At 41.7% G+C, this 19,644-nt stretch overlaps 1 protein-coding gene across 9 annotated transcripts in view; it reads right to left on the bottom strand.

The window, feature by feature from the left end:
• arvcfb (ARVCF delta catenin family member b) overlaps nt 1–19,644 on the bottom strand; it is a 325,507-nt gene that overhangs the window by 91,336 nt on the left and 214,527 nt on the right. For all 9 annotated transcript variants that reach the window (XM_017709694.2, XM_017709689.2, XM_037531888.1 and 6 more), the window contains one exon: nt 7,531–8,159. In XM_017709694.2, coding sequence (XP_017565183.1) covers nt 7,531–8,159 — 629 coding nt within the window. The remainder of the gene's footprint in view (nt 1–7,530; nt 8,160–19,644) is intronic.

The following is a 19,644-nucleotide window of genomic DNA, read 5'->3' on the forward strand; positions in this document are numbered from 1 at the left end:
TTAGGCCGTTTGTTCAATGCTGACCAGTGTACTTGTTAGCTGTATCAGTCTCAGAGCTCAAGCACACAACTTTGGACATTAAACAAACAAGTTTTGACTGAGCGACTAAATCTGGGCAAAGAGAAAAACTGAACACACATTTTCCTCTCTTGAACCAGAAGCCTGGCAAATTATTAGTGCAGTGCACTGATGTGGACGCTGTTAGGAATGTATTTGTTACTCACAAACAAAAGGCCTGAAGAAGCTTTGAAAGGAGAGGATTAGAGTCGTCCTGAAGATGTGTTAGCATCTCAGCGCCCCAGCGGTAATGACGGACTTAACCAGACCGCTTCTTCTGATGTTCTCGCTTTAGTGAAAGAAAGACATAGCTAAATAAAGGGCTTTTAAAAGTCCAAAAGTTCTGTGATGGGGCAGGAAACTCAACCAGGCTGATGACCAGCAGGACATATACCGCTGTACCAGCAACAGCACACTTCCGTCGTTTCTATACACCATGTTATACATCAAACCAGCCACCAGTACGGCGATGCAATATGTCGTTAGAAAGCTTGAAATCTTAGGATTTGATTCCTGTAAACCGTTTTATGATCCGTTATTCGCAGCAGTTACGATTGTCTCTTTTGACACATAAGCGCCGAACGAGCAACTGCTAGCAGATCAGCGAGATAAGGGTCGGACTGTGGCTCAGTTGTGTCTGTAAGACTCGTCTCGGATAAGCCATATGTCTACTTGACCATCTATTTGACTAGCCATGAGAATCTGATTATCTTATCTTATAACTTATTTGACTATCTGGCTACCCATCAGTCTGTCTAACTATCTATTCATTTATCTGACCGGCCAAATACCTACCTGACTAGCCATACAGCTACCTTACTAGCCCTCTAAGTGACGAACCCTCTCTATCTTACTAGCTATCAATCTTTCTAACTATCTATCTGACTAGCCATCAAAGTATCTGACTGACTATCTAGCCAACAGTCCATCTAATGATCTATTAATCATCTATCTGACTAGCCAACTATCTACCTGATTAGCCATTGAACTGTGCCCGTCTTTGACTAGCCCTCTATCTGTCTGACTATCTTTCTGCCTAGCCTTCAATTTATTTATCTATTTATCTAACTGGCTATCAAAGAACCTGACTAGCCATCTTTCTATCATGGATTTATGACCCAATCTACAAAACTAGCGTGCAGGAAGTCTCAGACACGTCTATAAAGCTGGCCTTACAAAAAAAAATAAAAGCAAAACCAAGGCTGTGATGAAGAGTGGTAATTATGCTGGGCGTGTGTTCGCAGGTCACCTCTGCTGCCTGCGGGGTATGAGTGTGTGTGTGTGTGTGTGAGAGAACAGCACAGATCTGCAACCACAGTCTTGGACCGATCATAGAGAGGCATTAGGGGTAATATAATGGCCATGTGAAATGCAGATTGAGACGGAATATGATAAAAAGAGAGAGGGGGGACATAAAAAAATGATATCATTAGCATAACTACTTCAAAGCCATCATCTCTCTATCGTTCACCTTCTATATCTGCCTCAGATACACAGAGAGTAAGGGCTTTGTAAATTGAAATTATTGAGAGACAGTTCAGACGAATGCAGAGAGCGGCCGGTCTGAGTGATGGGAATGTCAGGATTTGCATTTAAATTGGCGCCATTGTGTGTGTGTGTGTGTGTGTGTGTGTGTGTGTGTGTGTGTGTGTGTGTGTGTGTCTTCAGACGCTGATTACAGAAGCTTCTACTACAACTATGTAAACGTGTCTGAGTACGTGTGCATGTGTTTTTGCAGAAACCCAGACGTGTACGTCTCGTCCTGTGTACGCTCATCTTTCTTTCTGTTCTTTTCACCCCACGTTTTCCCTTTTTTTCATAAACGTCTCATCTGCCCCAGTCTAAACCGTTCCTTATAAGGGCAGACATTCGTGGATCTTGAGAGCATTTCACACACAGCTGCAATCTCCCTCAACACACACACACACACACACACACACACACACACACACACACACACACACACACAAAACCCTTTTGTGGTTCTTAAAAGGAACAGTTCAGTCAATCCTGCGAACAGCGCTAACAATAAATGAAAGACAGCAGCGTCAAATTATCTTTCATTCACTTTTAGCTACATTAGCATACTTGGTCGAGAGAGAGAGAGAGTGGGAGAGATGGAGGGAGAGAGAGACATTTAATAGCATGAAATTAGCATCACACAAACAGTGGTTAAGTAGTGGCTAACTCTCCCTTTTAGCTACATTAGCCCGCTTAAGGCTTTCGATTCAGGCTTGAACTGGACGTTTTAAAATTGATATGATAAAGAAAGACCTGTCTATGAGCCAGCATGTCCAAACCTTATCGGTTATAATTTATCCCTCTACTAGAATTCACCTTCATCCTCAATAATGAATGGAGCCATATAAAAATAAACGCTCCCACTTAAGCAGGACCGTTCTCTAATGCGCTGGGTGGGCCTCCTTGTCATATTAACTCATTGATCTATGGACGGACGGCGCGTCCGGAGTCTTTTTAAGGTAGAGCGCATAGTGAGGACGGCACCCCCGGGGTCCCCTGGGGGGTCGTCTCCATGACAATGGCAGGTGCGCCAAGGGTCAGCCAAGGAGAGAGGATGCATTAGAGATGGAAGTGGCCACGCCCCCTTCGTCTGGCAGGGCGCACCCAAGACTATTAATCACCCTGACAACGATCGCCCCACAGAGGAAGAGAGAGAGAGACAAAGAGATATGATACTGAGAGGAGAAAACGAGAGAGAGAGAGAGAGAGAGAGAGAGAGAGAGAGAGAGAGAGAGAGCGAGAGCAGGAGTGAGGGAATACGTCTAGAGAGAACCCACCCTAAATAAAGCTTACACAGCGTCTGTTATAGACTGAACACAACTATTCACTGGGCCTTTGCATCGCTAAAATGTCTCAATTTTTGCAGGAGAGTAATTGACAGTTTTCGTGAAGCAGCTATGCGATAAGCTGTAATTATAACGCTCGGATTCCCACATTCATTATGAAGATTTTCCCAGTGTGTTATTAAGGGAATGCTAATAAGGAAGGCTCTGGACCAATGGGGAGGATGAAAACAGCATCTGCTTCGGTGGAGATCTTGCACGGAACAGACTGATGGAGCGGAAGATGAACAGAAAAAAGAGAGACGTATACGAGATGTACACTTTCAGCCTGTTTCAAAACGGCTATTAACAAGACTTCGCCCACTTGGCCTCGCTATTTCCCCAGGGTAATTCTGACGGCATCTGAAGGGCCATTTCATTACTCTGTTAGCCGAGTGAAGGGAGTTAGGGGCGAGAGACAGAGCAAACACACGCATCGCCTTCAGCAGAAGAAACTGCCCAGAAATCGGACTCATTTCCCCTTTCAGACATGAAAGTAATGCCGAACAAAGCTCTAGGACTAAACTACCTTAAAATACTTTAGCACTTCAGAACCGTAGTGTTCGATTTTCTGGGCTTTATTTTGCAAACTATCTGTTATGCTACCTGGCTAGTTAGCATGCTAAAAGCTACACAGCTAAACCGAGCTTATAGCCAGACAAAGCAACTATTCACAATTTAAAAGCGTTCATTCAACTGTCTGCATAGATAGCCGACTGGCTCACTGAGGATAGCCTGGCTGAAGGCGACTAAATATCCACTCTTCACTGTTGCCTTGCACTGGGAGTGGCCACGTTTATAACGGAGGTGTGATGCACATCCAAGTGGAGAATCTACATGTCCAAAAGTATTCAGACAATCATCAAATGAATGGATTCAGCTCCATTGAACTCTTCAGCTTAATTCTAAAAATGGGGAAAATAGTACAATAAATAAGAAAAATTATGATTTGGTGTGAAAGTAGAGGAGGCAATGGATAAGGCAAGATGGAGGCAGATGATCCGCTGTGGCGACCCCTAAAGGGAGCAGCCGAAAGAAGAAGAAGAAGGGCCGTGTCCAAACTTTTGACTAGTACTGTACGAATTCTCTCTTTTTAATTTTTTTTTTTTACCATTTTCTACCAGTTACTAACCCCATCGTTTTCAGTGATATGTTTACTGGTAAATAGTTTGCCAATGGTTAAAGGAAGTTTCCCAACAACAAGTTTCACCAACATGCTTTTGTCACTATATTTTATCCCTACCCAATTTTGTCGTGACCGATTCCACTCGATAGCTAGGTCTCCGCTATCATATGACGCTAGCAAGCTAGGGGGGTGATGGCTACCATATGCTTGCTCCATGACATGCAAACCCCCCACCACATTTTTCCAAACTGCAGCTCAACGTCATTTATGGCGCATGTCCACTTCCTCTCATATTATTCAAGAAATGCCATCCCATGTTTTCATGTCACTACCGAAACAGTACCAATGCAAGTCAGACTGCATCCCTGTCCCTCATGGCCACATGGAAAGCAGTTAAATCCCATTGTTTTCTAGTAAACGTCTGAAAATCAGTTTGGAACATTGAGATCTCTCATTACCGAAACACATTTGTGTGTTTTTATTTTATGATATTATGCGTGTACAAATGTTCAAAGCTGCGTTGCTCAAAATTAGCTAAAATTGTCACTACAGAAACAGTCACTACCGAAACATTAGGTAAAGTCCCGGTAGTGTTATGGTTGTTTTGGCTGTGAGAACATGGAATGTTCTATCATTTGTTTTAATATAATAATCATAATTAAAGTACAGGGTCACTCAAAGCAAAAGGATTTTAGTCTAAAGTCCAAATCAGGTAAAAGTCACACAAGTTCTTTCAACTCTGACTTTGAACCAATTCGACAGAACAACTCCGCATTCATTACACTGGAATACTGTACTTATTACTAGCAAGGTCGCTTATTCATTCTTTCATGCTTTCTTTCGCCCTTTCTTTTCCTTCACTCTTTCAGACAGGCTCACAGTCACAGTTCTCTTAGGTGGGAAACCATGTTTAATAACCCCATCTGCCACAGATCACTGCTCAGAAAGAAAAGCTCTTTAACACACACACTGTCTACACCGTCTCCCCTCACGCTCACTATCTCTCTCTCTGTCTGACACGCACAGTTCTGCGCTTCATGTCAAACATCAGTTTTCATTTGCTCCATCTTTTCTTAGCGAGGGCCCTTTTGTGCACTGTATTGTGGCAAGGAGCCAACAGGGGCACCGGTGTTTGCTGGAACGAGGGGGAAATGACTTTTTGCTGGAGGTTTCTGTTGTAAACCAGTCATACAAGGCATTTTTCTGCTCACACGACCACACATTCACTAGTTAATGGCATTAAATGCTAATATAACAAGTCTCTGACATCACAGTAAGTAGATATGCTTTCGAACAAAACACGTCTTTTAACGAGAACCCAACACGACATCGTTCAGCCATGTCTGTAAATCACTATTATGATCTTAAAGGAATATCTCCATTGGTTTTCAACATAATCTGTGCATGCCGCGTCAGTAGAACAGTGGCAATTACCAATAATTTGAACTTGTTTCACAGCAAAACTGAGAACTCTCTGACTCGAAAGTCATTTGTCAGTTGTTGTTATGGAGGTATATTCAATTTTCAAATGAGTTACTTCCACTGTTTGGTAGGGCTGAGCCAATCAATCAAACCTCTAACCGAACTAATCTTGCCAATGTTGGTTATTTCGAACAGATCAGCTCCTAAACTGACCAGCATGCGCAAAAGAACTTCACGTGGCTTCACGTGGCTCATCCAGAGGTAAACAACCACGACCGCCAACGAACGCTAGTCGCTCCTGGAGCTTTCAGTTTCATCTTCACCAGCGTCACAGGAGTCATTATGAAGCCTCACTGACTGACAGCTGGGCTCATCACACAGAATATGCTCGACCTTGCCATAAAAAGGGTGTGGTCACTTTTTTGGTCCATGTCCTCAGATTCTTTAAACTTGGAGACATTTAACTGTTCTTTAACGCTGAAGTCTCACTCTCTTAATATAAGTCTCCTCTAATTTTTGTACAGAAATATCACCTGAAATGTTCATGTCCCAGCAGCGTAAAATTACGATGAATGTCCAGTTAGTTTGACGTAAAAGTCGTCTAAATTCCGTTCTGGCTGTTGAGACAATTTACATTAAGATATGCAGAGCATATTTACAGCACAAAACCTTGTCAGTGAACTATGAGGGCAAAAAATGAACAAACAAAAAAACAAAAACAAAATAATTAATCGTAATTCAGGTAAAACATTCAGTTAATCATCATATTGATTTGAGGTCATATTGCCCAGCACTACTTTCTGGTATTCTACTTTCTGGTATCCACTATGCTGCCTATGGATTATTACAAATTCTTCACCCTGGAAAACTTGTCATATCTAAAAAGAATCAATCAAAATGCCTAATTGCATGTTTTAAGTGAACAGTGTTTTCCCGTTCTCTACAACAAAAAGTGCCAAAATTATTGCCTGTGGTCAATAGTAGGAGACAGATGTTGCAAACAGTTTAAAAACACTGGGGTTTTCCTTTAAATACCTCCCCTGAAACTACATCCTTCTTCTTTTCCCTCTCACGTCCCAGCTCTACACCATGAGGGCCCTCCATTACCTGAACAGCACAAGCCGTGTCCTTCTTGGGAGACGACATATTTGAATACTGCATGGAGGCAATCACATCAAGGCTGCTTCTGTGTGTCCAATTCTCTGCTATGAATCTTAAATGAGAAAACAAGCAGCAATGCCCATGTAATTTTCAAGGGCTTCTGTCTCACCAAAGCACATCAACTACTAAACTAAGCAGCATGCTGAAAAGAGATCAGACTTGGGTCTCAGATTATAGTCAGAGTTAGGTCAGGGTCAAATAACGTTAAGATCAAACTGAGATTGTATTTAGATCAGACCCACATTATGCTGATATCAAACCAAGAAAGACAACCAATTAATACAGAGATAATACTGAGATCAAGCTATCAGATCCAGATGATGCTGGTAGCCTACTGAGATCAGACTGAAACCAGACTCAAATAACATTAGGATCTAACTGACACTGCACCAAGATCAGAAGCAGAAGAGCATATTTAGAGGTAGCATATTTAGATCAGGCTAAGATCAGACTCAAACAACATTAAGTGTGAACTGACATTGCGCCAAGATCAGATTCAGACGATACTGGAAGCATACTGATTAAATGACAGAAGATGCAACATTAAGTTCAAACTGACATCAAACAGAGATCAGACCCAGAAGATACTGGTAGGATTTTGAGATGGGACTGAGACCAGACCCAAATAACATTCAGATCAAACTGGTGCACTAATACTAGACTCAGCTGATACTGGTGGCATACTCAGTTTGAACTGACATCATACTGAGATCAGACCTAGATAAAACTGACAGCCTATTGAGATCAGACTGAAACCAGACTCAAATAACATTAAGATAAAAAAAAAAAAACTGTACTAAGACCAGACTCAGATTATACTGGAAACATACTGAGATAAGACTCCAAAAATCTTCTGATCAAACTGAGGTTGCACAAAGATCAGACATACACTGGGGTCACATTGAGATCAGAATCGGTTACCTGACACGAGGGCCGTCACGCAGCGGTTCTCTAATGGTGCGTCCAGCACCGGGCAACGTGCGACGGTTAGCAGTGGAATAATCAGGCTCCAGGTCGTATGGCTCCTCTTCATCTGGACCAAGGCTACGACGGTCGTCCTCCAATCCATATGGCTCGGGTTGGAAACGTTCTGGCTGGGAGCGGTTCAGATCCACAGTGCTGCTACCCATGGGCACCTGTGGTTGGGCCATGTGCCCATAGTCATCCTTCCGGATAGGGAGAGTGGTGTAGCTGTTCTCCATGCGATAGCCTCCTGCGGCCATGTAGGGCCGGTAGGGCCGGTAGTTGATGCCACGGGACAGGCTGCCGTAGTTGTCGGCCACATCTCCGTAGGCATCATGCAGGGCAAAGTGGCGGTACTGGCTGTCTGGTGTCTCGCCGTACGAGTCGTTGTAATTGTTATAGGAGCGTGTGAGGGTAGACGTGGCCTGTGGTGTGACGAAGCGATCACCATTTTTCATGAAGCGCCGGTCGATGGAGTCTGTGTAGCTCCCCATCGGAGAGGAACCCTCAGGCATTGGGAGACCGTCTGGACCCAGTGGAAGCTGCCGAACCGTGCGTGTGGTGACTGTCTTCACCATCTTGGTCACCTTAAAAAATGAATGAAAGATAAAACGTTAGTGCATACACGAGCAGGTAGGCAACCTTGGTCACCTTGAAAGATGATTGACAGCATGAGCAGCCAATGTTAGCATGTTGTGTGAGACACCTAGATGACACGTTCTTATCACAGGACCAAGTGCACTACTCTCTTTTCCCTCAATGGAGACTTATTTCACAGGGCTTCAAGATGATTTTGATAAAACTGAACAAGCAATTCAGTTCAAGTTGCTCATTGCCTATAAGTTAAATGGGTTTCTAAGCTCTTTCTAGACACAAACATCTAGTTGTAGGCCTGCTGGTTGTCTATGGGAGGTACATTCGGAAATATATACTTACATTTTGTAATTCAACTAATGCTTTTTTCTAAAGCAACTTCTACTCAGCAAATCCTTGGGGTAAACCTACTAATTCCTCTAATAGCAGAGCTTTCCCCAGCCCAAAGTACTTCAAAAATCATTTGGAAGAACTGTGAAAGACTTTGTTGAAAAATGCTGGTATAGGTAGTGCACTAGCCATCTCATAGGAAGCCATTCAGAAAACAGCCATGAAGCAACGATGCCCAATCCACAGCAACCATACCAGGAGCAAAGACACATGGTTATGAGTGAGCAGGACAAAGCAGATCAAGATGTCTTTTACAGGCAGGACTGTGGTGCAATGACATCAAATACAGTGCAGTCATCAATAATTGGACATTCACTTAAATTCTGTTTTTTTTTGTTTACTCTGCACTCCAGGCCACTGGATTTGAAAGAAACCATGTCAGCTTTAATGTGAAGGTATGTCCATCTATATTGAATGAACCATATAGGAACCATACAGGAATAACAAGCATTGGTGTAATAGGTTGTGGGGGCTGGTCTAGAAGCATTATGTCCTAGAGACATAGCTGTAGTGAGGATGGCAAAAAATACTAGCCAAGTACATTATACATTACATTATAGTTGCTATAGTCAGACAGAAAAGTTTAATTTTAAACTGCCTAGTTAACAAAACACCATTGGCCATGAGTCCCAACAGCATTTAAACATTTCTGCCAAAAACTGCTGACAGCTTTAGCCATCTTTGTTAATTAATGTGGAAACAAGTGTTTCATTATTGGATTGGTACTTGGAAACTGGGGGCCCCATCTTCCAAGTGAAGTAGCCTAGGCCACCCAAGGCCCCCTATAGCTGCATCCCTGTTACAGACAGTTCAAGATCATGCACTAGAGAGATGAAATGGGGGGAAAGGAACTGCACATTATCCAAAGCAAACCACATCATCTGTGAAACATCACATTAAAATAAATAAAAAAGGCTGTAATTACTATATAATTCACCCAATATACCCTTAAACTAAAGCCAATATTTCTGTACTTTTGTACCATTTCAAATCCAATATAATGGAGTACTGAGCCAAAACGTAAAAATGGTTAATGTCCAGTTACGTACAACTGCACTGAACATTCTTCCGTTTATCAAAACTGTACTGAAATCATCAATAATGAAGCCGTGTGCTCAACAGCGGCACAGAGCCCGGCCCAATCGATTTCTTATTCGGTTGATAAAAAGGTCATTTTTGAGGCTCCACAGATTTGCCAGCCTTTGTTTAATGTTTGAACATAATCACATTGAGATAATCAGTAATGTGAATTTTACATCCTTAAAATCAGTATCAGTGACAATTTTTCATATCTGCCAGGCCCTAGCATAGACTTGAGCAGTCATGCATTTGACTGATAGGACAATTTCAGCACATTCTTCTGGAAATTTAAGAGGCTGAGAATGGTTGAAAATGATATTGAGTCTCCGTGCTAAATGTGAGTGCCCTTCTTGCTGGAACCACTGATATTTCCATTTGCAGAGTATGTTACCAAGCCCAAGTGTTGTAGCCTGAAGCTCAGTATGTAAGGAGCTACAGATCAAAAACTCCCTGCTCTTGTGGCGAAGCCATTCTAACTCGAACACCATCTAACAGTTTCTCAAGATCAGTCATCCAGCACTTCATGAACAGCATGTTTTGATTTGCTGCGAGAAGCATATTTGATTCATACCTTATTTGAGGCTCAATAAGCATGTGTAAAGAACGCAGTGCCGTATATTCTTGTTCAGAAAATCCACCCTATGATAGTAACTACCAAAGCTGGTGGGGAAGGAACAGCAAGCGAGGGCAATGATTGGGCTGCCTGCAGCAAACTGGGATGGATACATCATGCTACTGCACAGGTCTTTCAGTCTACCAGTGTTCACAGATATCTGTAGAACTAGATTCAATAAACGAGCAAATAACGGCACATTAGCAGTAAGTGTAATGACTGCCTTGGGCAAAATGAAATCTGGGACAGCCTTGTCCATGGAGAGATCTTTCACTCCATCGATGAGCATGTATACTTCTATTAGTAAACGAAAATAAAAAATAATATTCTCCAACAAACCCAAGAAAACTCAAATGTGTAAAATGTGCCTTTGTGACAGAAGTATGTGGACATCTGGCCATCATACCCATATGTCCTTGCTGAACATCCCGTTCAAAATTTGGGCATTAATATGGATTCACATCCCCATGCCTCTGGCTTTCATCTGGTTAAAAACATGTTGGTTATTGTTTAATCGGTACACCGAACCTTTTCCCAAAGGAAAGGTTCATCAACATGATTTCTGACCTTGTTTTTTGTTCCTGACACTTACAACGATCTATCCAACCACTGCAACCTATGGCGTGCAATCTATTCTAGACTGGTGGGCCTGAGATGCAAATGTTTGCACTTTTAAGCACTGGTTGAATGTGTCAGGTAGTGATCTTTGATTTTCCTGTGGATGTGCATGTCGGTCGTCTCTACAACTACAGTGCGTTTTGATCCAGATGTGGCATTGCCTCGACAGGGTATTGAACTTTCTATCTCCTGGGTGGGGAGCATTTCAGCAATTTGGAAAAAATAGTACAAGAGATTAGTGTCTCAGTGCATGTGCCACCTAAAAGCAGGGTGCTATATTATCGACTGTATTTCCGATATTGGACTGATAAGTCGTTCCCATTTATCGGCAAGTGCTATATTGTCTGCCAACATATTGTGCACCCCATTTGTGATTGTTTGGATGTTTCCACAATGTTCTACCCCCTTCACATCACTTCTTTTACCTTGTCAGATCTTCCTTGAATACTTTTAACTCTGAAATTCGCTGTCAGTGTTCTCTCTCCCTTGAACAGTTTGATTGCACTGAAATCTGGGACAGAACCACGTTCTCAATCTCTCGATACATCAGTGAGCAGACACCACTCTCTGTCTAGACTTAAATAAATGAGTTTCTCACCCCGACTTTCCCAGCTCAACCTTTCATTCCCACTAAATGTCCACATGCTGGCAGGGAGAAGAACTGCCTCTGCCTTCTGATGCTCAGTGCTGATTCTGAAACCAATTTGCTGCCCAGCGAATTCTGCGGCACTGTTAATTGGCTATTTTGTTCGCGGCTATAAATTCATCTCGGGAATTAATGAGGCTGATGAAAATTAATCGTCAGCTAAGAGCATCCGTGCCCGCCAGAGTCTGTGTGGGCTTAGTGCACGGCCATTTGTTAACACTTACACTCATGGGAAACCTCTCTTTAACAGAGCGAGGATGCAGAGTACATATAGCCTCTCACGCCTGAAAATTTTTTCCCTCTTATTATTATTTAAGCCTGAGCAGCACCAGTTTTCATGGAGAAAACTTGGGCTAACCAACTTCATTAACCTGAGAACTTTATTTCATGGTTATTGTTGGTCAATTTCCAGTTAATCTAAGCAAAAAAGCATTAATAAGTGGAACACTTCAAACTTCCAGACCACACTAGAGGTCAACAGCATACATATTGTTTAGACAGAACAATTTATAACTTCCTGCCATTTTGTGCGTGGAGTTCATTCACAGTAGTTAGCACCTTGCTCTTGTTTTTGAAGTGCACAGGAACAGGAAAAAAACAGCTTATTTCCCTGGGGTATAATTACAGCACTTTCTTCCAACGAGTTTCTCTCCAATTTCTATTCATTTATTTTTATTTATTTATTTAGCACCACCAGTTATAGCACAACACACAAAGTCCTTTCATATTTTTAATGAAGCAATAACACCATAATGCCAAGATTTTAGGACCCCAACCCCCCATCATGGAAACCTCACATGTGGAAATGGTAGAGATGGAATCTATGAAGAGTGAACGCAACTGATTCAGAGTGGGTTGGTGTGAAATGGTTCATTGTAGAGAAACACAATGACATTTTCTTCACAGTGGCGGTCACGAGAACCAGGAGTTGCAATGTCTCCAACGCCAAATACAGCCATTTTATTTACTATCAAAACCACCAGTGAACCTACACGTGTCTTCTGAGTTTATATATGTAATGTTGATGACAGTAAAATAGAGGTAAATCTGGAATAATTAGTTTTCTATGCGGACTGTTTTGCCTAAGACCCATCTGCAAGTACCTCTCCACCATGAATAAACCATCATAACTTCTAGAGGCATATGTTTCTCTAGAATGAAGCATTTGACTCTGACTGACTTTGTTCACATCTTAACCATTTTATTATACAGAATTTTTAGAACAATCAGAGAAATTCCTTTGACAGTTTGATCTGAAGGCTTAGGCTTTGATGCTTGAAACAGCAAAGTGTGTCTATGTACACTAGTGTGTTTTGGGTGGACTCCAGACAGCAATCTACAGGCTTTGAATGCTCGTTGGGGTTTCAAACAAATATTTGAATACTCAATCACAACACTGCCCTTAAATGAAGAACATTGACATTTAATAATTTACCATTTTTGCTTTGTGTTTAGACATCCCCGTTTACATTCAGCGTCCCAAAGAGGCAGAGAGTCTGGCTGGATTTCTTCTTGACTAGTAACAGTACTTCCAGAAGCAAGTCCAGCAAATCCTTCACATCTTTGTTTAGCCACACAGTTAAGCTGGTTTACTGATAGAAACTTTTTAAAGAAAAGATGCGACACTGCAAAATCGTAGAGGGGAGTGTCTAGACTAGAATTCTCAGCACAGCAGCTGGTAGCCAATAAAAGATTAAACAACAGACATGATAGGCTCATTTGATGTCTGTTAAAGGGATGTTGAAACATGACAAATGTATTGATAATGAATTTGTTGACTCACTGTGTCAACATTAGTAGATGACGTAGAATCTGTCTTGCTTCGTGTTCTGTGTTTACATCCATGAATATCCATTTGAAACTGCTATAAAATATTTCTGGAGTGTTCAAACCTAAAATCCCCACTCGACAAAACAGTAAATGCTTGAAGACCTTTGCTGCAACTAGAGGAAACAAGCAGGTTCTGAAAAACAGCTTTTATCTATTGCAGGATCACAAGCAGGGCGGCAGCTTAATCGCTGAGGAACAGTACTACAGAGGAAAAATATACACTCCACACATCAGACAGAGCGGAGAGATTCTACGAGGACAAGTGAGTGCTGTCGACTACAGTTAGGGCTAGCGTTAGGCCTAGTGGCAATAGCTAGCCCTAATGAAAAGGATTTTATGTGTGTTAAGGGAAAACTTCGACAACAAGTCAAATGAGCAGTTTTTAGTTATACCCCAGGTGTAGTCATGACCTGCCAGATGCCTGAAGTTTGCAAATTTAGCTTCAGACAGGAGCTACCAGGGTAATGTAGCTAGCAAGTAACAGAAGCTTACGCAACAATTAGTAGTATCCAAACGTAAATCACTTGCTTCAAAGCATGTTTGGTAATTCAGTTTTCTCAAATAGACTTGATGTTGTTTCGCTCCATCACATAATTGTCTATAAATAAGGAAAATTCAGGCTTTAAGTTGTTTGCTACTACTGTTTTTAGCCATGAACAATTTTTGTTCATTTTTGCCAAAAAACATATGCAAGTATATTTGAGGTTACTGAACCTCCACTGAAGTCCACATGGTTTGAAGCAAGTATGTAATTAAAAGCCAGTTCATATTGCATTTTTTTCTGAGGGCTAAAAACACAAAGCTCCATGCCCAGCTGGGAAGCTTCACACAGTGTTTTTTGAAGGCCGCTTAAGGCTAAGCATGGTAGGGATGTCCGATTTCCGACATGTCCGACACAGAGAAGGACACCTGGCAACAATAAAGAGAACAATGTTTTACAACTGTGAGGCACCTAGGAACCAATCACACACCAACTGAAGGAGGGGGACAGAGTTTCTGACCGTCACTAGAGGATGGTCTGTGAGGAGATGCGATGCCTGAGCAGAAAGAGGTTTGGGTTCTCCAATTCGATAAGAGTGAATCATAACAGTGCAACATGATTTTCATCGGCAGTGAAGCTCCAACAGCTCAGAACGCTCAACGTTAGTTCCACAACACTGGATGAGCCATGAATACAGTGACACATGTTATGCCTTGTGTTGTTGCATGGTTTGTGTTTTTTCTGCACTCATTCCAGATTCCATCCCATGACTTCACCCTTACCGTTACCGGACCCTGCTGCTGATCCATTCCATGGTTTCATCTCCCCCTACCTGCTTAAAGAGGCCCAATTGTGTTAGTGTGGGTTTGTTTGTTGTTTTGGCCTGGGCCATTCCTGAGGTTGTTGCCGGGGTGTAAATCTACCGTTGTTTTCTTATTCTAGTTACATAATACAGTCTTGAACTTAATAGTTGAGTTTGGTGTTTCGTCCCTCACTCACATCACCACATCTCACTCTTTCATATTGTTACTGCCTGACCTAGACCGGGTGGTAACACACCCGACATGCTCAATTGAGAATGGAATGAATATGACTCTGGCGTTGATGTTGTCCGTACAGCAGGAGGAGGTTCATATTGAGCACTTGTAAAACTACATAAACTTTATGTTCATTTTACAGTTTACCGCATTGTTCTGTAATGATTTACAAGTGAAATAAATCTTTTTGAAATTGGATGAAGCTTTTTCAGTCACCCTGTATACGATATTAGCAAGGAAATTTGCAGAGTTAATACTAGCTAAATGAACTTCGCTGAAAAACAGGGCTGGGTAAAGCACCTAATTCTCCTCTGTAGGGTAAATATTTTGGCCCTGCCAATGTTGATCAACTGTAAGCCAACTTTTTTGTTGCAAATTGTTTTCCACTTTTTGTAAAGTGCAGTACAGCTGGAGTATCAATTTGGGAGTTGTTGAAGGATATATTTTTCAGACAGGCTGTCTAGACAGTGACAGCAGAATCTCTCAATCTCTGTGACTTGAAATTGAATGTCACCATGTGGAATTGAGTCCAAAGCTTTGGAGTTGACTCTCAATCTTGAAATACAGTGTGTACAGTGCTAGCTGGCATGCTAAAAGTTTCTGTTAATTGTTAGCTACAGTACCCAGCATAGACCAGCACGAATCCCATGGTGGTCTGTGCTGGTTTATACTGGTTCAAGCTTGTTGACCAGCATATCAGCATTCAAAACACACCATATGCTGGTATTGCTGGTAACCAGCTATGCTGCTCTATGCTTTTTTACTACTAGGGTAGGTGTATAGAGCAAATAGAGCAGCTGTTGTATCCAGAGCAAAACTCGAGAAAGAAACATGAGACGTCAAACTCGGCTGATCAACAACAGAGTGAAGGAGGAATTGTAAAACTGTGTACGGCGAACTTTTTGGCGAACTGTTCTTTTAAAAGCTAAGGCTATGTCTGTCCACTGGGTTAGACGGTTAAGGGGTGCATGCAGGCTGCTTTTACAAGGCTGTAAGCATTTTATGAGCTCGCTGCTGTTTAGGTTTTATAGAGCGGCATCACAGCAGCGTGTTAGCGTTACGATAGCAAGCAAAGCACAGAGCAGAGACCCTCTTTACTGGTTCTGTATCAGTCAGGGTGGGCGCGGGGCTGGGGATGGGCATAGCGGGCCGGGACTCGTTCTGGGTAATGGGGAGGTAGGTCCGACGGATGATTGTTTTCACCACCTTGGTCACCTGGATTTAGTGCAGAAGGAGAATGAAGGAGTCTTATTCAGTCAGGCGTGACATTATCTAGAGGCCATGTTTCACATTTTGGTCCATCTTATGTTTTAAGCCAATCAAAACATAACTGATTTTTACATGTCCGTTTTCCATCTGCTCGACACCTCTTGGAGTAGAATAAGTTGGTTTCATTTGGCTGCCCTTTATTGTGCCTCGTTCCAAAAGCAGTCCAGACGGACAAGTTAAGTTTAGACTGAAATTCTGAAGAACGGTGGTGAAAACTAAGCCTCAGCCATTAATTTCAGATGTGTGGATCCTTCGGAAGGCTGCAATGATCCAATTATGTCCCAACAGGGAGTTTTGCAGCTTAGTTTTCATGTGTGAAGAATGTTTCCACATTGCACCAAAGTCCTATTTGAAAATACAAGTGAGCAAAATTTGGGCTTCCATGATGTGGTTAAACTTCTCAGGCTGTTTAAGAGGCCTAGTTAGCATTTTGAAAAGCTCTGCCTCTAAACTGGGCCAAGGACTCCGTATTTGATCTGAATGGTCAAACATGGAGTGAAAAACAAAAATCTCTCAGAGACACAATAATGTTTTTATTGCCTCATTTTAAAAGCGCTGCACCAGTTTTTAATTTAACAACGCTCCAGAGGGAAAAGGATTCAATGTTCATCCAAACAGAAGAAGGAGAGAATGAAGATGGGAAATAGGGACAAACATGCAAAAAGAATGAGCTAGAATGAGATGAGAGGGGGTGGCAGAGATGTGGTCAGAATGGGGTTAGAAAGGGGTCAGAAAAGGCCTCCCATAAAACTACCAGAAAAGAAATGAGCGAAATGATGCGTTTTTATTCTATGTTCATAAATACCAAAACCTTAAACCAAAAACTCACCTCATGATTTTACTTGCATGGATGAAAAAAATGTTTTAATATCTCAGGCTCAGAGTTCATTTCATAGTGTTTTTATATCTGTAGCCACACTGTACTAAGAGAATATGGCCTTGTTGCAACTGGCATTCAAAGGTATAACATTGCTTGAGGTCCCTTAGGCCACTTTGTAACTCCAAAACCAAAACTGGCATGGAGTCTAAAACCTCTACCTCACACTGTATGAGAGCAATTTAAAAAATATATTCACATAAAATTTTACATAAAATAGTCCTTGATTTATTTTTGTGCCTGTTTATTAAATTAAAAACAAAGAAATGGTATAGAGCTGTGTTCCCTGAAGTGGTGAGACCTGGCTTGTGACGGACTAAATCCATTCTGCTGTTCCACAATGTTGCTTCTAGGCAACAAACATATTTCTGCAAATTCTCAAAAACATTTTATGCTGAATGTTAAAAAAATTAAATGTGCCCTTTAAGAGTATGACCAAGTATATGCTTTTTATTGACTTAAACTACGTCATTGTAAAGTAAGGGAAATTTGTTTGTTGGCCTGAAGCAACATCATGCAATAGAGGGTTAAGTAATTTGTGCACATTTAAAGAGTGTCGCCTCATTAACAGGGTTCATGGTAGTTAGCTTCTGATTGGGCAAAGCAAAAACGCTGGGTTTCCAATCCAGTTACATTAACCTTATCATACAAGGACTTGTTCACAGGAATTTAATGGTAATAAAACAAGAAGAGGTTACATGTGAACACCAGCTAGAGTCAAAATTCACTGTAAAGTTTACACAGCAATTAGCCTACAGGAGTCCTAGTGCAGTACCTGGGTAACTCCCAGGATATATGAACACAAGCCGATACATCACTGGAAAATACAGTGGCGTCTAAATTCCAAGGTGTTTCTTGGATGATTCTAGAGAGAAGCAGCAAAAACCTACACTGTTCGCATGCATGGATGCTACTGTGACATAGAATGGCTGGCAATACAAAACATTTCAGTGGCACTTTTCGGTTTCCAGTTTTCAGGTAGAAAAAAGTGGCATGAGTGTATTTTTCTTTTACATAATTCAGAACTGAAAGAGCTGTTGGTTGTTTGTGCTGAGGACATCATGTCCTGTTTACCAGGACTTTCACAATATGAGTATGTGCATCCAAGTAAAACACAGTCAAAGGCAGAAGTGTTCAATCCAGGTCCTGGAGATCCACCATCCTGCAGAGTTTAGTTCCACCCCTAATATAACACACCTGATGCAGATAATGAAGGCCTTCAGGAACATCTGAATATCAGATCTACACTCTCAAAGCTGGTAGATCTCCAGGACCGGGATTGAGCACCCCTGGTTTCAAGGCTGCATGTGTGACTGAGGCAAAGCACAGACATTACTAGTAAAAGAGTCCCAGTAACATCCCAGGATTTAAGTGCAAAAAGGTATTTCATAAATGACCAACTTACAAAGATTTTGTGCAGGGTAACCTGGATGTGGCAGAATTCAAGCCATTTATTTGTTATTTTAATAGTTCTGGAGATGCTGGAACCTGGAATTTTGCAACAAAGCTACAAGGTGATCCTGACAAAGGTAATCAAAAGTAAATCAGCATAATCACCTGACCTAATCATTCAAAGCTTGGATGTATGGTTCTAGGAAAATCCCTTGAGGAGGTATTTTCAGCTTTAAAAAGGTTTTTTTAAGATTAAGAGACCGTTATTAATCCTACAATGGGGAAATTTCACCTCCACATTTAAACCATCCATGAGGTGAAACACCACATACACATTAGTGAACACACACACACTAGGGGGCAGTGAGCAGCCCTATCTGCAGTGCAGATGCGGGTTAGGTGTCTTGCTCAAGGGCACCTCAGTCATGTACTGTCAGCTCTGGGGATTGAACTGGCGACCTTCTGGTCACAGGGCCGTTTCCCTAACCTCCAACCCATGATTGCCCACAGTAAACAGCCCATTTACGGCCTCTTCCCCTAAACCCTTTTTTTGGTTCCATGTGGCACCTTAATATGCTAAAAAGAGATACTGTAGAGGGACAGCCAGACAGATGGACAGAGCAATTACTACAGGAAAAGAACCATTATCTTTCTACAGACTAAAGGACGTATGGTGTCTCGGAAAATTTGAACTTATTTGGAGCTTTTAGCATTTAAATAGCTATTTAAGCACAGCCTCCCTACACTAAATCAACTGCCTGCCTTTATTTGTAACCTCTGCTGCTGCTTCTATTCTCCATAACACGCAGAGAGGACAAGTATCAGACCATTTAGCGTTGATGGATGTCAGAAGGAACTTTCTGACCTCGCTCTGCTAGCACTGTTTACAGGTACAGTTTAAGCTTAATACAATTAAGGGTAGTGCTGGCTAACAGCAGCTAGCTGTGTGTATGTCTTAGTTAAATTAAACTCCCTGCAGAACAATAGATAATCTAAAAGGACAAATGTCAACAAATTTTATGGTCATTTTTAGCATTATTCATGCCCCCCTGGTGGCCAGGAGCATAAACTACAGCCCCCTCAAAGCCCATGGGTTAATACTTGAGTGAGACACTTCGCGCAATGTGCACTGATGACTGATCTGATGGGGTCATTTATGAGTAGAAGAGCAATGAATTGGGTGATTATATTTGAGATGATGTTTGACTGTTATATCTGAGTTAAAGTTGAGTGTTAAATGTGTGT

The sequence above is a fragment of the Pygocentrus nattereri genome, chromosome 20 (assembly GCF_015220715.1).
Source record: "Pygocentrus nattereri isolate fPygNat1 chromosome 20, fPygNat1.pri, whole genome shotgun sequence".
In the NCBI taxonomy this organism is placed as follows: Eukaryota; Metazoa; Chordata; class Actinopteri; order Characiformes; family Serrasalmidae; genus Pygocentrus; species Pygocentrus nattereri.